We start from the raw sequence: 21,900 nt of genomic DNA, 5'->3' as shown, positions 1-21,900 counted from the left end.
AGAGTAAAATAAGTAAGTAATAACTCGAATTAAAATCGGCTCTCTCTCTTTATGATATTAAAATAAAATATTCACAAGGATTATATAATAAGCAAACTTATAAATTTTATAAAATATTTATCTACAAGCATATTTATAATTTATAATAAGCCGAAACCAACCATCGGTGTACGGGCAAAAGAGAAAAACTTTCTTCAACTTCAAACAGCGCGGTCACGTAATTAATTTCTAATGAAACGTTCTAACTAGTAAAATCTAGCGGCTTTACTCACATATATTTGAACGTTTTTTTTATATAACATAAGGAAGAAATGAGCTTACGGCTCACCTGATGGTAAGTGAATATTGGCGGTACTCACTTACCAGGTGAGCCGCATGAGCCGATGAGTACCCGCAAAACCAGGCGAGTTGCAAGTGCGTTACCGGCCTTTTAAGAGCGAATGAGCTCTTTTCTTGAAAGTACACTATCGTATCGAAAATTTCTATAGAGACATGGGGTTATTGAAAAGTACCTACATCAAGTTTTCTTAAGGATCGACAACGCATACCACCTCAGCTACTTCAGGCTACGGTAACCATTTACCATCAGATATTGTTGGAAATATAATGCTGGCTATAGTAGAATTAATTGTTTGTACATTTTTATAAAATATATCACTTTTAACATCTCAGGAATATTCTTATGTCAACGTGTAAATTTTATTATATAAATATTTAATCTACTGATGATTTCTCTTATTTCCAAATTATAGCCGTATGTTTGATTGTCACCTTCGTGGTATAAAAAGAAAAATAATAGGAGCAGATGCAGAAATCCCGCAGAAGTACTTACGGAGCGGCTGAAGATCAACTCCTGCATGACGGATACGACTTTAGGCTTATTATGTATTCGAAGCTCGGCTCAGGCCGTAGTAGTTTTAATTCCCATTGCAATAAGGCGTGAATCGATCAGAGAAGTATAGATAAGTTTTTACTGAGGCATCATGCCTCCTGGCGCCGCTGTGCCAGGAGGCATAATGCCTTTTTTATGCTTAAAAAGAGCCATTAACAACTGTATACAATTTACTAAAAAATTGTATTGCTTAAACACTTTTGAATTTAGAATCATAGTCCTTAGTCGGGGCACTACTCATGTTTAAAAGGATCGAGTTAAGGACGTTAGTTTCTTTGTGTTTCTAGTTACGTAAAAATACTTAAGTAGATAAAAAAAAACTTCTCTTAATAAACATTAAGCTCTGAGTTAGGTATGTAGACAACTTGAGCACAAGACGACGTAATGAAATTTCAAATATAATCTGGTCTTTATTCTATCAATAAGCTCGTAATAAACATATTACTAATAATCTTCATTACATGTGAAGACATTATTGTCAATATAATATAGAGATATAGAATAGAATAGAAATAGAACAGAAATAATCTTTATTCAAATAAACTCATTACAAGCACTTTTGAATAGTCATATTTTGATTCTACCACTCATTCGGAATGCAGATTCATCACAAGAAAAATGAGCAAGAAACTTGTGTGTTGTTCCTTTTATTAGATGTTTTTTTTTTAACAAGTAAGAGACATGCGATAATCAACATAGAAATCGCTACGCACTCATTATTAGTGTAATCAGATAATATATAAAAACATTATTATTGTTTAAGATAGATACGAATGTGTAATATTAGTTCACTCCGTGCAAACTAGATGGCGCCACAGGTAAATGTAGATGGCGCTATTAAGATTTTTTTGTTTTAATGACCTCCCTATAGTAATATTTTTTAATAATTTCCTATCATCCCTATTGAATGGTAGTTTCAATTGGAACCCTCAATAGCAGCTTTTTGACCTCACGGTACCTATTTGTTCAATTATCGTTAATCGAATTCTTCAATTTTATAGTAAGCGTTTTTGCAAAGGAAGTGTTTTATTTGACATTTAATTTTTTTTCTGGCAGATTTATAACTAGCATATTACTACACATACTATTACTATATATAGTAGTACCACAGATAACATAATTATATATATAGCATGTAGTAAAATATCATTCAATGTATTCAGTTAATATAGTAATTGATTTTTTTTATTTAGAGTTCCAAATTCCTAATTTAAAAATTAATCAAGAATACTTTTTTATATAATAAAAAATTATACAATAATTTTGTTTTATTAAAACATAGAGTCGCCGTCGTATGTTCGCTTATATCTTTTAAATTACGCAACAGATTTTAATGTTGTTTTCATCGATGGATAGAGTCATTCAAGAGGAAGGTTTATATGTATGCAAGCTAAATAATTTAAAGATTTATAATGCATCTGTGCGCAGCCGGGATGGGCCGCTAGTTACAAATAAAATGATATTGTATGTTGCTAAATCTTGTATCTTTATAGATTATACAATGCTTCACAAACAAAATGTGTGTACAATATAATTTTATAATCATATTTCAGAATTTCAACGCTTGAAAATATTTAAATACAATATTTGAAAGGGTTTTAATGGCGCCACAATTAAGTTTTTTTTGTAATTGTTTTATTCCGCTTCGAGTATTCGGAACTCGATAAAAACCTGAATGTGTCCTAACGAGGCCCACTGTAAAGCTTTATGCAATAATTCCTGAGCCGCAACAAAATATGGAATAATGTGTAAAATATATACAAGTTTTTATAAATGTTTCATGCGATCTTGGTTTATTAAATACTATTATTTAAAATAGTATTATCACAGACAATATAATATGGTATTATAAAGGCAAAAGCGTGTTTGTTTTTCTGTTTTCAAATTTAAATTAAAAAATAATTTATTCATACAGGACACTATCTACTCGCCCCGGCTTCGCATGGGTGTACATGTATTATATATAATACATGTACACCTTCCTCTAGAATCATTCTATTCATTAAAAAACCGTTTCAAAATCCGTTGCGTAGTTTTAAAGATTTAAGCATAAATAGGGACAGCGACAGCGACTTTATTTTATACTATGTAATGATTTTAGCCGCTTAGGAACGTCAAATTTTTTATATTATAATTGTACTTCAATATATATATATATAGATAATATAATATATATGTATAGATGCAATTGAAAACATCTAAACAACAAGCAAGAAACTCAATTGAATTTCTTTTTTTTTTTTAACAAAAGCCAGTTTTTTTCATTATATATTTATATAGGTGTCTATGTCTAACATTAAATGAAAATCCAGTGCATAACTATTGGCATGCACGCTCGTCATTCAAGTAATCGTTTAGTGAGAATGATTTAACAGATGTTTAGAATTTATTTAAGGGTAATTCCTATACATCCTTTGGTATCTTATTGTAAGATTTTATACCCATTAGAAAAATAAGATATAAAAAATTTTTTTTTCCTACTGTCTCCTATAATTACTGCTCAGTTTTTTGACAATTCACACATTACCATCACCGGTGAGTTAGTCTGAAATATAATATGACATACTAAAAAACTAAAAAAGTTTGGACAGTTAATGAATTAACTGAAGCTAAGCGCTTAAAGTTTTACTATTTTATACATTTATGTATTACAGTTTACTTAATTAATTTCTCAACATTTGTTTCCTGAAATATCTAAGTAGTACATAAGTAAGCGGACTTAATAAGTCAGAAACTAGTTAGGAAGTCGGTAAGCTCAATCTGCGACATCTGGTTCAGACTCTCGCGGTAATATTAAATAAGAGCTCTTTGAGAACAAATCATAAAAATGAAAAAAGTATACGTATAACGCTGTACACTTGCTGTTGCTTCAAAAATAACCTTTAATACAGAAGAAATAAAACACTATTTGACGAAGACAAAAGTGTAATGAGATCGCATTTTCCAGTTTCCAGTAAATGAAATAATGTGATATAGCTAAGAACTTATAATCCTTTTCTTTTCTTCAGACTCCTCTAAATCTATTGGCTGCAGCTGGCCTTTACAGCTTCACCGGACGATAGGGGGCGAGTGCAGATGGCACTCCAAACACGCGGAAGGACTCATGACGCGGCTGAAGGCTAACTCCTGTCTGACGGATACCACTTCAGTCTGAGGGCACTGCTATGGGTTCGAACCTCGGCTCAGGCCGTCGTAATTGCGATCGCAATATGAATCGGATGGGAGTCGTTGCCGGCTTTTTAAGAAGGGAAGGAATTACAAGAATCCCTTTTTGTAATTCCTTCCCAAGAAGGGGTGGGCCTTCTTGGGAAGGAATTACAAAAAGGGATAAGGAAAGGAATTATAAAGGATGGACAGGCATCCGGAGCCTCGGCTCTCGATGGCTCTAAATGCCGTTATATTGAAGAAAACTCCAATCACCACTCGTTATTTATTTCTAAAAGATATGTGTTAAAATTCGAATATATTTATAACTAGTTGTACCTGCGACTTCGTCCGCGTGGAATTTAACTTTAATTTTCTAAAATAAAGGTAGCCTAAGTTATTCCTTATTATATCAGCTACTTGCCAATAAAAGTCCCGTCAATATCGGTCCATCCATTTCAGTGATTAGCCGGAACAAACAGACCGACAGACAGACATTAATTGTAAAAAATGTTATTTTGGTATATGAATATAAATACGGTACATATACCGTATTTATATTCATATATGCATGTAGTAAAACAACAGTTATTTCAATATTACAAACAGACACTCCAATTTTATTTATATGTATAGATGACGATGTCGCTGTTTAGTCGTTTAACACATAATTTTACTTCCATTAGTCGCGGATTCAATGCTACATAATACAAAATTTTATTCACAAGTATTTTTCTACATTCTTCTTAATATTAGAGAAATCATAGGATCTTATCACGTTTTACTGGTTATTGTTGTATTCTCGAGATTAAGTATAAGTAGAGCTTCTATTATGAGTTGACAACGGTTATACATACTTTTCTTGTAAATACATACTTAACATAGAAAACACACAGACAGACATAAACTATCATACTGGGGGAAAGGAGATTGTTAGTAATGTGGACTAATGATCCCATTGCTAGCAATGTACCATGTCAGGTCGACCTTCACGCGGTTCCCCCTGGAAACCATCGTGATAAATTTCCGGTGAATTTGTCACGATGGCTAACTGATCTGACTTCATGTTCATCCTCCACTGGTGCCCCGCCAGCGTAAACCGTTAGCGCAGGCGGGTGCACCATTCCATTATCATCCTCTAAAAAAAAACTATCATACTCATGAAAATAAATTTTTAGGTCACCTACAAAATGTTTGTGCCGTGCGAGGAATCGAACCCGCGACCATCGGAAGTAAGGCGGTATGCTAAACAGCTGGACCACCGAGGTCGTCTTTAAAGTTGTTTAGTACTAATAGTAATTTGAACAGAAATTATTGTATATATATAAAAGTATATAAATAATACACATATTTTTTAATATACGAATCGAATCCTGGCCCAAGAAACGAAGGAACGACCATAGTAACTTTAACAAGCCTGTCCTTCAAAGAAGGATATTAATATTTGTAATAAAACCGAGCTCTTAAAATGATGAAACTCTTAATGGGGAAACGTCAATCCTTGTCGAGCATTTTCCTGTAGAGTCTTCATTCTTATATCTACACTAGTTGTGCCTGTGACTTTGTTTGCTTGTACATTCGTAGATAATATCTATATGATGACTAGCTGAATCGATAGTCGTTATTCTATGAATATTGGAGAAGAAAGAGATTGTTAGTAATATAGACAAATATACGAATTGCAAGCAATGTATGGTCAGGTTCACCTCCAAGTAGTACCATTTCACATAATTGTTATGTGAATGACGTAGATTGATTTCTCGTGGAGAATTGGCTGGCCTTGTAGTCGTTATCCGGCACTGGTAACAGAGAACCTGCTCTGTAATATTTTTGACTTTCTATCTAAAGTGTATTGTAAAAAAATATATGTGTTATAATAGTTGTGATTAATAAACCTTCAATAGCAAATACTATTACAACCCTAAAAAAATTTCAGGTTGACCTCCAAGTAGTTCCCCCAGCAAACTATCATGATGAAATCCTCGTGAATATGCCACGATAGGCTAACTGACCTGACCTACTCCTATCGGGGGATGGGAATTGTTAGTAATGTGGACTAATGATCACAATACCAGCAATGTATCATGTCCTGTCGACCTCCACTCGGTTCTCCCTGGAAACCATCGTGATAAATTCCCGGTGAATTTGTCACGTTGGGCTAACTAATCTGACTTCATGTTCATCCTATCATCCTCCACTGGTGCTCGGCCAGCGTGTCTGTTAGCACAGACGGATACACCATTCCATTATCGTCCTCTAAAAAAAATTTACTCATCTTGTCATCCTCGTACACCGTTAGCGCAGGCAGGTCTATTATTCAATTAACATCCCATAAAAAACACCTGGTGTTTAAATTACTAGGTTTATTTTTCATGTTCATAGATGGCGCTAGAAAAAAATTTAAATGCGCTAAGGTTTGACTTTTGTCCCATTCATATATTGGAATTTATATTAATTTTAATTTGATCGCTTTTCGGTGTTGTAAATTGTAGAGCTTTCTACACTTTCTTCTTTCTTATTTTTCGAATATTTTACAATACTTCAGCTACAGGCGTAGTTCACATTTCAAGGAATAAAATTGCATGTAAATTCGTCCAACAATCATATTTTGTCTGTGGTCTGGTGTCTCAACCGTTATACTCGTGAACGGATGCTATTTCTAGGGACTGGTCTGCTCTGATAACTATGAATGATTTATTTTGTTACTCAAGTAATTAATTAATTTATGTCAACTATACTATTTGGCAATTGTCTTCACATAACAATCAGAAAAATAAAATTCTGAATAATAAATTTAAAAGAGCAACACGCAAGTTTCTTACTCGATCTTTTTGTGATAAGTCTGCATTCCGGATGAGTAGTAGAATAAAAAAATATGACTATTTGAAAGTGCTTATATAAAGTTTATTTGAATAAACCTTATTTCTATTTGACAATTTCCGCCTCCTCATAACATTCGAATTTTATTATATAATACATTATATATAAATTATATATGTAACGTAGGATATTGCGAAAAGCGTAATATTTTATATAATTCCCTTTATACAGTAGAAATTCCGTATATGAATGTTAAAATGAATAACCAACGCTTCTTACATGAAATTGTATTCGCAACGTACCTACTTGTGGTCCTAAGCAGATTACCATCCGTTTCAGTTTTGAAAATGTCACTCCAAATATTTCTAGTCTATTTATGAGGGACATATGATTCGTAATATAATTGCCTGGGTACAACATTAGGTATTAAAAGAAAGAATATACTTTTACAATTTTAATGCGCTTTAAAATAAAGTTGTTTTTTTTGTTTATATACATAATATCTGTGTGGAATAGTGATGTTGATGAAATAAAACAAAATCCAAAGAAAAAGTCTCGTCGTTCTAGCTTCAAAAATAACGAATTTCCTTTCATCCTCACTTAAGGGTAAAATTTTTACAAACTTTGAATGTCATATTTATTTAATCTACACCCTAAAAATTAAACAAATTATACCTTTCATCTCCCCTTTCAGCCTCTAACAACCCTTTTTTCACATTAAAAAGTAGCCTATGTCTTTTCTAAGTCTCTAGACTATCTGTATACTAAATTTCATTTAAATTGGTCCAGTTTTGACGTGAAAGTTTTGGTTGGCATTCGTTCGTTTCATTTAGGAGTTTATATATGTTTTTTTTAATAATGCTACATCATAAAAATATATAAAATAAAAATATTTTCCAACTATTAAAAAAAAATTGTGAAGCCAATTTCATTTAAGGGTATAAAAAGTAGAATACAACCTATTCTCAGATCTACCGAGTATACATATATACTTAATTTCATCAAAATAAATAAAGCCATTTCGGAGACCTATAACTAAGACGGGAATTTTATATGTAAGACTAACAGTACCCGCTTCCTCACCCGCGTGAAATTTATAGCCTATATGTTATTCTGACGTACAAGCTATATTACTGTAAAGTTTCATCAAAATCCGTTTAGTAATTTTTGCGTGAAAGAGTAACAAACATCCATACTTACAATTTTTCGCGGTTATACGAGATATGTTTAGATGGAATGTTTCTACAGAGCAGTTTTATATAGATAGTGGTTACAATAGTACACAGTAAACATAATTATTTATTCGATTTCTGTGCTTAAAATACATACAGCCCACGCTATTATAAACAAACGTCGGATAAACAATACTTTAGGATGCTTGGCCTAATTTTGATCTAATATTAACCAATTACTCCTAACTGACAAACTGAAATAATAAACAAAGGATGTGTCTGTACCTATATAGATTAAACATCAACATATCCACCTACGCAATTGGGAAATCATGCATATTAATATATTTTTTAAGGGATGATAATGGAATGGTGCACCCGCCTGCGCTAACGGTTTACGCTGGCTGAGCACTAGTGGAGGACAAGATGAGCATGAGGTCAGGCCAGTTTGCTCATCGTGATTAAATAACCAGGAATTAACCACGATGGTTTCCAGGGGGAACCGCGTGGAGGTCGACCTAACATGGTACATTGCTAACAATCCCCTTCCCCCCACGATACTAATATTATAAATGCAAAAGTGCTGGCTGTCTGTTATCCTTTCACTTAATTTTTTTTAATCAATTTAATTTTTAGTGCGTTTGAGAATAGGACGTAAACAATTTTTCATACCCTTAAGTGATAAGGGTAGTTCACACCGAAATATATTATTTATTTTTTGAAAACAATTTTTTTTATGATTTACTTTAAAAAATATACATAACCCTAAATTTTCACTCTTTTACCATCAACCCATATATTTTGACGGCGCCAGTGGTCTAGCGGTTTAGCACAGCACTTTAGTATCGAGGGTCGCCGGTTCGATTTCTCGAACGGTGAAAAACATATACATATATTCATGAGTATGAATGTTTGTATCGGTCTGGGTGTTTTCTATGTATACTATGTATGTATTTAAAAGAAAAAAGATATTTATGTATTTTTATAAGTTGTCTAGCACCCATAACAAAAGCTCTGATTACCGTGGGACTAGATGTATTAATTATCCAGAGACAAAAATTAACTTTAATAATTTTCTAATCTATGGTCGATAACTGATTAATTTATATGGTAACAACGTTTGCCGGGTCAGTCAGTTTTTTAGTACTAGATCTTATATAATTGCTACTTTCCACGACCTTCCATCATGCTCTTTAAATATTGTTACGACACGACTCTAATTTTGTTGCGGGCACAGATAGTGGATATATAAATCCGGTTCCCTAAGATTGCCTTGAAAAGGTTTCTTTCAGCGATAAGGCCGCCTTATTACGATTATGCATAACCTCTTTAATATACTATATATCTTTTTTTTTCACTGTATATTACACAGTGAAAGAATAGATAGAAAAATAGAAAAAAGAGATAGATACAAAATAAATTATATTCTGTATATCTATTGGCGATCTTCAGCTTGTTTACCATTACAATTGTAATTGGAAATGACAAAAAAAGCTGTCACTAAATAGGAAAATGATTCTATTAAAAAAAAAACCAAATTATTATTTGTTACCTAGACCACACGACAATCCCGTTGAATACAGCTATAGACTTGATTAAAGTACGCTACCAAACTTGTATCAACTTGGACAAAACCGTTTGTGAGTTACCGAGACAATGCAAACAGTATTTGAGAGAAAAGTAAACAAACCACACCGCCAAATTAAACTTAACGAATATAGGCTGAGGCGATGAAAATCGTATACAATACAATATCTATATATCGGATATCCAGTATCGAGATATCGAGTGGTACGCGATATTAAGTGGTATGCAATTGATTGAGTTACGAAACTAGAATGGATAACAGCCGGACACGTTTTGACACTGTGTAATGTTCCTTTTTCCGTTGTGGAGGGCTTGTAGCGCTTGTGTCTGAAATCGAGAGTACCCTTACCAGAGTCTCCGAATGGGGGCGATTGAAATTAGTTCAATTCAACCCTTGTGTCTCGGTACACAAGCTTTCCGCGTTAATTTCTCCGAAAACCTCTTTTGCTGTGGCTCCGAAATTTCAGAACACGTCCGTTATCATCTTTAAGACTATTAGGAATCTCGGTATCTCTAGCAAAGTTGAGTTTCGTAGTCAGCTCGAAGAAAAGGTGAAGCTCGCATCCAAATAGTTCGGTGTGCTCAATAGAGCGAAGCGGTACTTCAATGGGGACCAGGGACTCCGCTTACATAAGTCACAGGTTTGGTCGCACATGGAGTATTGCTTCCATCTTTGGACAGGAGCACCTGGATACCAGCTCGGTCCTTTTGACTCGCTTCAGAGACGTGCTATGAGAATTGTCGATGATCCCGATCTCCCTGGCTGCATCGAACTACTTAGCTTGAGGGGAGACTTCGCTTCGCTTTGTGTGTTCTACCGAATATACAACGGACTATGTTCTGAGGAATTGTTGGACATGATGCCTACGGCTACCTTTGACCATCACACCGCTCGCCATGGTCAACAGGGAATTTATCCCTACACGCTAGAACCCAAGTGGCCTCATATAGTACACTTTGACTGTGGAATGAATTACCTGCTGAGGTTTTCTTACAATACTACAGCAAAGATTGGCAACACGCTCGTAACCTCCGTCTCAGGCATTCATAGGCTACGGTAACCATTTACCATCAAATGGACCATGTGCTTGTTTGCCACCATAGTAGTATAAAAACAGAGTACATTGTAGTCATCATCTGCTTCTTCTTTATCCAGTTCATCTAGAGTCAGCGTAATACATTATAATATTGAATATTATAATTCTCGAGACATTGAAGTATACATTATATAGAGTTTCATTATCTGGTATTCAAAACTGATACATAAATACAAATCAATACAGTCTATATCCGATATTACCCATACCTTAACGAATATCCAAAACTCCAATACTCCACAAGATACAACTTTAATTTCGAGAAAATTCCATTCTGAAGAGCCCTGAAGCATTTCAGTATGCTTCTCTTTAAATTACGATCTGTTCACTTCCTAGAGATTAAATATTTATATACCTATATAATTACATTATACAGGCTTTGGTTATTCAAAATTCAATTAGGTAAGGCCTCGATTAATATTGCTTTTATTACGGGAACAAATGAATCGCGCACAATTGCTTTTCCAATATTATTTTAGATCGTTTTTTTATACATAATATGACACGTGGTAAAGACTTATTTACTTAGAATGGCAAGCAAGCTAACGGCTCTTCTGAGACGGTAAGTGGCAACCGTCGCCATATACAAGAATAGTCGCCAGGCGTCCGGATAAAGCCGCACATAATTAGGCATTTTGATTACGTGTCCGGCCAAAATACACTGTGTCCGGCTTTTATTAAGATTTTTACATTATTTTTATTGTAAAACAAATCATTATTTTTAATGTTTAACTTAAAGAGAAGAAGTTTATTTTGTAAAGATGGTACTTTTTCACTTTTTTTTTTATTTTTGAAGTAACAGCTGGTAATTAAAAAAAGCTTGATTTTACATATTTTTTTTGTTGTACTTATTAATACTGGGACACAAAATCCTCAATAATGTACCGGCCTTTTTACCCACACGTCCGGCCAATCTGGTTGGTCTATACGGCTATTAAGTTTGGCGACCTGGGAACCCTATTCATGAACAGTACCACGGATGCCATTCCGGTGGTCTAAGATGGTATGCCACATTGCCATGTAATTTTAATTCCAATTTACTACACACTAGCTGTGCCCGCGGATTGACTCGAGCGAAATGTATAGCTTATATGCTATTCTGATCTATAAGCTATATTACTGTAAAGTTACATTATGTAATAATAATATTATGTTATCTGTGTTTTCATCAAAATCCGTTCAGTAGTTTTTGCGTGACAGAGTAACAAATATACATCCATAGTCACAAACTTTCGGGTTTATAATATTAAAATAAGATTCATCTTGAAAGATAAAGTATATTTTTGAGGCAATAACGGGTGTATAAATAGTCCGTAATGTTATTAATTTAAAACCAATTAATTCTTCAAATACTATTTTTAAAATGTAAGGAGATTATTTTAAAATCTCTTTTTATATTTCGAGACATTACCTGTCTGTGTCATTTAGTGGAAACTAAAATTAAATTCACAAAGTTTTAATGAAGCGAAAGTTATTAATTATTCCAAGAATTATGGCGATAAATATTATTTTATGTTACACAAATTTGCGTTATTATTAATGATCAAAATTATTACAAGTGGGAAAATTACGAATATTTATTACATTACAATAATAAACATTGCATAAAAGGTCACAACGGAATACGAAATACAGTCCTCTAATAATAAAAATATATATTTAACTTACTATTTATACCACAAATAAGAGAATATCTTCTTTCATCATCATCACCTCAGCCTGGAAGACGTCCGCTGCTGGACAAAGGCCTCCCCCAAAATCTCCACGACGATCGGTCCTGCGCTTCTCGCATCCATCGCCTTCCGATCTTGACCAGATCGTCGGTCCACCTTGCTGGAGGCTTACAATATTTTCTTTACGTATAATAAAATAAAGTCGCTTCACAGTCTGTTCGTTTTAATCTTTTCATCTACGCAACGGCTTTAATGCAGTTTTTAGCAATAGATAGAGTGGTTCCTGAGAAAGGTTTATATGTATTACACATGTGCAAAGTCGGTGCTATATATAATATATATAAATATATAAAAACTAGCTGTCCAAACGTTGTCTTGCCTTAAAATAAAATAAAAAATTAGGGGTGGACTACTCCTAACATTAAGGGGGATGAAAAATAGATGTTGGCCGATTCTCAGACCTACTCAATACGCTCACAAAATTTCATGAGAATCGGTCAAGCCGTTTCGGAGGAGTATGGGAACAAAAACTGTGACACGAGAATTTTATATATAAGATTTGTCTGAAAAACAATCAATTTTAATCTAAAGATTCATTAATTAAAGTTTTCAAAGTAAAGAAAATGTAATGTCTTTTTAATATATAAACACTAGCGGCCCGCCACGGATTCGCACGGGTATTTGCCAAAATATTAATAAATTTTAACGTACTATGTGTTAATACTCATATTATTAACATCGCACATACTGCCATGACGCGATCGTCATCCTACTGCGGCTGCGCGCCTTTCAATTGTGGATCTGTGGCGTGGTGCGTTTGCGCGGGAAAAACTAACTACAAAAATGGCTTCTTCTGCAGACATTCTTCTAAATTATTGTACTTCTGACCACAATTTTTTTTATATAATCATACCGCTAATACTATATAATTCGATATTGATGTCCTATACATAAATATCGAATATATTTATACATATATACCTATTCTTATATACAAAATTCTCGTGTCACAATGTTGGTTACCATACTCCGAAATGATTGACCGATTTTTATGAAATTTTATATGCATATTCAGCAGGTCTGAGAATCGGCTGCTATCTATTTTTCATACCCCTAAGTGACAAGGGTTGTCCACCCCTAAAATTTATTTTTTAATTTTTGGACGAATTTATTTTTGTATATAACTAGCTACTCGCCCCGGCTTTGGACGGGTGTACATGTATTATATGTAACGCGTAGAAATTCTATTATTTCGAATCCCCGGACCTACATATACATATATACTAGATGTTCCGTCAAATTAATATATATACTTGACGACCTCGGTGGTCTAGCGGTCTAGCACATCTAGCACACCGCTTTAACCGCAACCGTTGTCGCGGGTTCGATTCCTCGCACGGCACAAATATTTGTATTTATGAGTATGATTGTTAGTATCGGTCTGGGTGTTTTCTATGTATAATGTGAATCTATTTATGAAAAAAAAAAATCTATGTACTTGTATCAGTTATCTAGTAACAGAAGCTTTAGCTAGCTTAACTTGGGTCTAGATGGCGCTGTGTGAATTGTCCTGAGATTATTATTATTATTATACTTATAATATTAAGGTGACTGAGATTTCTTGGCGTTACCGACACTAAATAATATTATCTTATCTGTGCCCACACCAAGCTATGACTCATTGTATAATCTGTCGTCTCTCGTGTTATTGACGTTATCAGACAAGTAACGATTGTGAAAAGCGAATTTATTTAGAGAAAAGGAAACGAATTCTTAATCTGACCTCTTGATACTTTCCAAAATTATCTGCTGACACGCAGCTGGAATTTCCTATATTTTACCGACCATGACATTGCATATACTGTACACGCGACTTCGTCCGCGTGGAATTTAACTTTACTACAATAAAACTTACTTTTCTAAAATAAAAGAATTTTTCTAATACTAAAATGAGCCTAAGTTACTCCTTATTACATCAGCTACCTGCCAAAAAAAGTCCCGTCAAAATAGGTCCTGCCATTTCAGAGATTAGCCGGAACAAACAGACCAACAAAAATTGTAAAATATATTATATATTATTATATTCCTAGTGGAAATAATAGAAAATGTATTGGGGAATAAAAATAATATTTAAACGTTTTAAAGACAAACTAAACAATTCCTAACATACGACAAGAAGTTCATTTTAGGTAGTCAGTTATAAAATTATCTCTACACGCAGCGGAAATTCCGATATGATTCGATTTGATTGATCGATATTTAGATTAAAAACGACCCAAACAACTGAGAGGATTTATCTAGATCTTCATGATAAGTCATATGTCTATAAAATACGATATTTTTATAAATTTGCGAGTAGTAAACAACAGGATTATCTACCGTTAACATCTTAACATGAGTTTCAAAGTGAGTCTTCTGATATGATTATTTTAATCAATGTTCAATAGAATTTAAACAAAAATTAAGTGAATTTCAAAATGACAGTTATTGTTATATATGTGTATGTGTAAAAGAGAGATATCATAACTAATTGTTAACCGATTTTTATTAGTCTTATTCTAATATTGGATTTATTTTATTGTGGTCAATATAAAGAATTTATTGATTTTAAAAATGACAGTTATTTTTATATGTGTGAAAGAGCGATATCATAACTAATTGTTAACCGATTCTTATTAGTCTTATTTTAATGTTGGATTTAATTAATTGTGTTCAATATAAAGTTTTTTTTAATTGAGTGTAGTTAGTGAATTACTGTTTTATAATTATGTTATGGGATATCTTCCCAATGTGAATCAGTTTAGATGATTGTATATATTTACCATGGAAGTATCAATAGGTGGTGTTTAAATTCTTCAAATTCTAATAGGTTAAGTTAAGGTTCAAATTTTAATAACATTTTATTAGAATTTGATATCCGTTATTTTAAAGAAAAATATACTGTACCTTTACAGAAATACACTTTTTTATTTTAATAATCTCTTTCTCAAAATTGACGTCACTTTTTCGTAAACAATTAATTTTTAAATCTATGGAAACTATGGTTTTAGAATTATGCTTAGTTGTGGTCTACATTGACCCTGTTTCGTAATGTCTGTAAATTGTTTCTTGTATTTTTTATCTCATTACTAACTCGCCTCGGTTTCGCGCAGGTTATTATATATATAAACCTTCCTCTTGAATCACTCTATCTATTTAAAAAAACGCTTCAAAGTCCGTCAAAACGCTTCAAAAAGTGTAGTTTTAAAGATTAAAGCATATGTACATAGGGACGGAGAGACAGCGACAGCGACTTTATACTATGTAATGATTTTAGCCGCTTATGAACGTAAAATTTTTATATATATATATAATTATTTTTATACTATGTAAAGATTATTGTGTCAAGACGAGTCAATAAAACTCTATTCTATTCTAATTTTATGAGTTTACGCTACACTATCTGAGTGAATATATAATTGTATTTATATGATTACTTTTGATATTTCTGAAGTTTATGCTTTTTCCATTTACATTTTAGTATTATTAATATTGAGGTTTTTGTGGCACATAATTCACTTACATTGCTAATACATTGTTTACAATGCTTCGTAATTTTGTTTTCAGACCGGATGTTTATTGTTGACAATTGCTGTGGGATGCTACAGTAACGGTAAGCACGCTTGAAATACCATGTATGTATTTCATAAATGTAAGAAAATATTATTTTTAGGTACAAACGTATCTAAAAGTAATAGAATAATGTTTTTTTAAACGTCAAAAACGTTCGTAAGTTACGGATTATTTATATTTTGATTTCTTTTGAATTAATAAACGGTAGTCTATAAGTAACGGTGGGCTGTGCGAAAGATGGTATTGTAAGAAAGGGAGTAAATAACGAGATGACTGCGAACGGGGATGAATGAAGAGTAAAACATATTAAGTTGGCCCCAAATGAATGGGATAAGGAAAAGGCAACTAGCTCTATAAGCAACGGTTGCCACTTACTACTATTTATCGCGATGTACCATGTCAGGATGACCTCCGTGCGGTTCCCTCTGGAAACCATCGTTCTAAATTTCTTTTAAATTTTCCACTATTGGCTAATTTAATTTACCTGACCCAAGGTTTATCTTATGGTCCTCCACTGGTGCTCCGCCGGTGTAAACCGTGTGCGCAGGCGGTGTACCATTCTATTAGGATTTATTAAAAATACTACCAGATGTGTCATCAGCTTATATCCCACTCCATTACAAAAAAAAATATTATGCCACTACAAGTATAATATGCAGTATAAATAAATTGCAAATAATGATTTAATTTGATTTCAGATCTTCCAACAGATTCGGATAATGAACCAAACTCCATCGGTTGGCAGAATCAGAACTGGAATAACAATCCTTACCAGAATTGGTACGGAAGTCCAAATCAGTTCGACCAATCTGACGGATCTGGTGGTTATGGCAACTATGGAAATCACCCTTTCTGGATTGGTCCTAAACCACCCCCTGGCTATGGCTATGGGCAGGGTAGTGTAAGTAACCCAGGTAACGGTCAGGGAAGCTTTGGTCAAGGACCAAGTAGCTCCGGGCCTTGGCAAAGCGGCTATGAGCAGGGGCAAAGTGGCTTTAAACCTGGACAGAATGGATTCGGACAAGGACAAAATAGCTTCGGACAAGGTCAAAATAGCTTTGGACAAGGACAAGGTGGTTTTGGACAAGGACAGACCAATTTTGGACAAGAGCCTAACAGTTATGGTAGTTTTGGTGTTTTCGGTCAAAATCAACCTTTCGGATTTGGTTATAACCCAAACCACTACGCTGATCAGGGTAAACCAGGACAGATTAGTTTCGGACATGGACAGAATGGCTTCGGAATTGGGCACGGGAATCCTATTGGACCAGATCATTTACAAAATGGTCATGAAACTGTAGGCAATAAACCAAATTTTTGGAGAAATAGCGACGAGTCTGTAAATAAAGATGTTGTTGAACAGTTCAACGATGCATTAGGGCAAGAAATATTCAATGGTAATTGAAATTTGGCACTTTCAAATTTTCATATTAACAAGTAGAGTAAACAATGAGTTGTGGTCCATAAATTATATAGAGAAGTCATATTGTCAACAAATTAATTAATAACATTTAGGAAGTAATGATAGTTTGATGATTATTAAAATTCAATTACGCAATTTCTATTTCAGGCCTTCCTACAGATGGAATTCGTAAAGGAAGCACCAGTAGTTGGCAACAAGGATCTTGGAATAACAATCCATATCCAATTTGGTACATGAGCCCATATCAGCTCGGGCAGCTTTATGGTCCCACTTATTTTGGACAAAATCAGCCATTTGGTTATAGACCAAACTCAAATTATGGTTATGGACAAGTTGGTTACGGTAATCCTGGCAATGGACATAATTTCGGATATTGGCCAAATGGCTTCGGTCAGGGACAGAGTGGTAACGGTAATGGGCAGATCGGGTTTGGTCCCAATCCCGGTCTACCACCAATACAAAACAAACCAAACGCATTTGATAAAATAGACGACTCTGCAACGAAGGAAGTTGAAAGTCATATTGATGGTGTTTTTGGAGAAGAATAGCCACATGATATTGATCTTAGTGAGGAAAGATGTCTTGAAAATTTTGTCCAGGCCTTACCAATCTTAAATGTTGTCTCTCTGCACAAAGTTGATTAATATAAATAAATTATTGTTACTAGAATTACCTTTATTATTTTACAAAATACAAATAAACCAGAAGCACATCGCAGTGTAATATAACTACTACATGTAATATAACCCATGTCACTCTAAGATATGCTATATGTATAATATTTATAGAAAGTAAAGTTTAAAAAGATATTTTTTAATTTATCCTTTACTAATAAATGAATATATAAAAATCTAATCTTTACGCTTTATAACAATTAGTATAGAACTACAGATTAGTTAAGAGACTCTACTTATTGAACACATTCAAAATTTTGTTACTATAAATTTGTATGTACATACCATAAATACAAATACAGTGCGGTTAATTGTTAGTAAAGAATGAAAAATTGTTTTGTTAGGATATTCTCCCTATATAAGTAATTTTCATGAATTTTTCGACCTCTAAATCAACGTTCTAATTTAACACACTGCCTTACTTTGAGGTGACAAACAAACCAGCTTAGGATTTATTTCTGGTTTCTTTATATAAAAGCATTTGATCGCTACACAAAGATTGATTTATAGCTCCCGTGTAGTTGTATACTGATATTTTATACCAGCATGCAAGGATGCCAACCGTACGTGCATACTCGTACAAATACGAACATTTTTAAGAGTGCATATTCATTCTCATGTATGTATGTCTGTAATAGATTTTCACGTATGACAAACGGTCAAAATGTAAGGTTAGCTGAGGGAGAATATCACACGGCATTACGGTCGCCTGTTTTACAAGCGTTTTTTCTGTACAATAAATAAATATACATATGATTAAATTGTACCCTATATCCGTTATAAGCAATATTAGAGCCCGTGAGTTTCTGTCCCCCTCTTTTTCCCTTACCTATGACAGTACGGACCGCCATGAAACCCGCGCATGGTCCCTAATTGTAATGAAAAAATGTATTATAATCTGAGTGCAAAAGTAAGTGAAAACATAGACGGTGGTACGTGTTAAGGAGTACGCCCTATCAGGAGTAAACAGGTATGAGACAGAAGCTTCCATAACATAGTATTTTCCCTAAGCTCATAAAATCTATATGAATAAATAAATTGCTGTTCGTTAATCTCGCTAAAACTCGAGAACGGCTGAACCGATTTGGCTAATCTTAGTCTTGAAATATTCGTGGAAGTCTAGGGAAGGTTTAAACGGTGATAAAATTTGAAGAAATTGACTGTAAAATAGTAGAAACAACAATTTTATATTCCCAAACAAATGGCTGATACCTGTCAAATAGCGTGCGTTCAGAAATTTATTGCGTAACTAAACTTCAACCTTTGACATATTTAATTTTGAGGCAGAACGGAGTTGACGGGGTCAGCTAGTACATAGACGACACATAATCTGCTTCTTCCTTTTCCCATTCTCTTCCATTCATGCCTGTTAGCAGCCGTCTCGTTACTTTCCTACCATTTCATCTTTCACATAGTCCATCCATCTCTATTTCGGCCTTCCTCTACCCTTATAACCATCCACATTTATATGTAACGCCTTCTTTATAATATTATCTTCATTTCTACGCATTACATGGCATCACGGGGTCAGCTAGTACATAGACGACACATAATCTGCTTCTTCCTTTTCCCATTCTCTTCCATTCATGCCTGTTAGCAGCCGTCTCGTTACTTTCCTACCATTTCATCTTTCACATAGTCCATCCATCTCTATTTCGGCCTTCCTCTGCCCTTATAACCACCCACATTTATATGTAACGCCTTCTTTATAATATTATCTTCATTTCTACGCATTACATGGCATCACGGGGTCAGCTAGTACATAGACGACACATAATCTGCTTCTTCCTTTTCCCATTCTCTTCCATTCAGGCCTGTTAGCAGCCGTCTCGTTACTTTCCTACCATTTCATCTTTCACATAGTCTATCCATCTCTATTTCGGCCTTCCTCTGCCCTTATAACCATCATTATCATCATCATCACATTTATATGTAACGCCTTCTTTACAATATTATCTTCATTTCTACGCATTACATGGCCACACCACGGCCAGAGACGATTAATTTGAAACCTCTCCGATACCGGCACCACTTTCATGCTTACACGTATTACAGCTAACATGCATGCGTGGTATAATACGTAAGGAAAAAGGAAAAAAAACATGTAAATATTTACAACTGACTTTCCTTCCATTTTCCCGCTGCTTCAAAGGAACACATAGTAATTAATAGTGGCCTCATTATAGCCGCTACAGTTTTATAATAATATAATTTTTTCTTTCTTTCTTCTTACAAACATGGATAATATTTTTGATAAAACAATGCATAAATAGGTAACCTGAAATACAGATCACCAGGCCCAAAACTGAATGTAAAACTGATATAAGTTAAATAAATTACAATGCTTATACTACACTAAATAAACTGTCACCATCATCATTTCGGCCTGGAAGACGTCCACTGCTGAACAAAAGCAAATAAACTGTAATCTATACATATAAATAAAATTGGAGAGTCTGTTTGTAAGATTGAAATAATCGTTTTTTACTACATGCATATGAATATAAATACGATACATACACCAAAATAATTTTTTTTACAATTTTTGTCTGTCTGTTTGTTCTGGCTAATCTCCAAAATGGCTGACGGGACTTTTATTGGCAGGTAGCTGATGTAATAAGGAGTAACTTAATGTACTTTTATTTTAGAAAATTAAAGTTAAATTCCACGCGGACGAAGTCGCGGGAACAGCTAGTACACATATTTAGGGGTAAACAAAAAATAATAGGAAATGAATAAGTATACATTTATGATTTCTTTATATGAGGCAAAATGTTTTGTGATTGACAACCCTGGCAGGGTTGTCAAGTCGGCAGCTGCACACATTTATTCTGTGAGCCCGACACTTTACCTTATTAGTTAGTGAATATGGGTTACGGACAGAATTACGTACTCGATGTGTACGGGGACCGCTATTTATGTCGTATTTGAGGCGGTCCAATTACGGAAACGATATAAAGTATTGCAAATTATATAAATCTACTAGCTGTTCCGGCAAACGTTGTTTTGCCTTAAAATAAAAAATAAAAATTTAGGGGTGGACTACCCCTAACATTTAGGGAGATGAAAAATAGATGTTGGCCGATTCTCAATACGCTCTCAAAATTTCATGAGAATCGGTCAAGCCGTTTCGAAGGAGTATGGGAACGAAAACTGTGACACGAGAATTTTATATATAAGATGTATAATATAATATAACAACATTTCGCTACATTTGAATACAACGCTGCCAGCGGGCGTGCATACCACGATATCTCAGTTTAATTTTGTTATGAGTGTTTCTGTCACTGGAAGGTTTGTCATAATTAATATAGTTAATTGGGTGCAAACTTTAATTTTTTTTCCCCATTAAGGGGTAACGTTAACATTTATAGACACTATGAATGTCATATTTTATCATTAGCCTGAAAATTAAGTTAAAAAAATGACGATATTTCTATACATCTCCCCTTTCAACCCTTTACAACCCTTTTTTTCACATTAAAAGTAGCCTATGTCCTTTCTCAGGGTTAGGACTATCTATGTACAAAATTGCATTTAAATTATTTTCGTAGTTTTGGCGTGAAAGTAGGACAGACAAACAGACAAAATAATAAACAGGACTGTTTGAATATAACTAAATAACTAACCTATTTTCATTAATGAGAATTCACTGTGGGTTCGATGAAAATAGTAATATATTTTCTCCCGGGAATCGTACGGCACACTGCCAATTATTGGACGTAGTGTGCCGTTGATTTGGGCTATAAAGGAAACAATGGATGTTCCGATATAATCTAATTTATATGTGTGTAGTAGGCGAAGTC

General features: G+C 33.9%; 2 protein-coding genes across 2 annotated transcripts in view; one reads left to right on the top strand and one right to left on the bottom strand.

The window, feature by feature from the left end:
• Nucleotides 1-11,005, bottom strand: part of LOC131849907 (adipokinetic hormone/corazonin-related peptide receptor variant I-like) — a 43,176-nt gene extending 32,171 nt beyond the window's left edge. The window contains exon 1 of the mRNA XM_059200037.1: nt 10,922-11,005. Within this exon, the coding sequence (XP_059056020.1) occupies nt 10,922-11,005 (84 nt within the window). The remainder of the gene's footprint in view (nt 1-10,921) is intronic.
• Nucleotides 11,006-14,779: 3,774 nt separating this feature from the next.
• On the top strand, nt 14,780-17,968 carry LOC131849909 (uncharacterized). The gene is made up of 4 exons (XM_059200039.1): nt 14,780-14,791; nt 15,992-16,037; nt 16,696-17,394; nt 17,568-17,968. The coding sequence occupies exons 1-4, from the start codon at nt 14,780-14,782 to the stop codon at nt 17,966-17,968; spliced, it is 1,158 nt and encodes a 385-aa protein (XP_059056022.1).
• The last annotated feature ends 3,932 nt before the right edge of the window (nt 17,969-21,900 follow it).

This window comes from Achroia grisella, unplaced genomic scaffold (assembly GCF_030625045.1).
Source record: "Achroia grisella isolate CSIRO2021 unplaced genomic scaffold, CSIRO_AGI_Agris_v1 utg6602, whole genome shotgun sequence".
Lineage (NCBI taxonomy): Eukaryota > Metazoa > Arthropoda > Insecta > Lepidoptera > Pyralidae > Achroia > Achroia grisella.
This window is presented reverse-complemented; position numbering and strand designations above follow the sequence as displayed.

What these genes read in the sequence shown, in the direction of transcription:
- LOC131849909 (XM_059200039.1), top strand. An exon ending in TGTGGGATGCTACAGTAACG is followed by an intron (nt 16,038 to 16,695) that starts GTAAGCACGCTT and finishes ATTTGATTTCAG; the next exon opens with ATCTTCCAACAGATTCGGAT. An exon ending in AGGGCAAGAAATATTCAATG is followed by an intron (nt 17,395 to 17,567) that starts GTAATTGAAATT and finishes TTTCTATTTCAG; the next exon opens with GCCTTCCTACAGATGGAATT.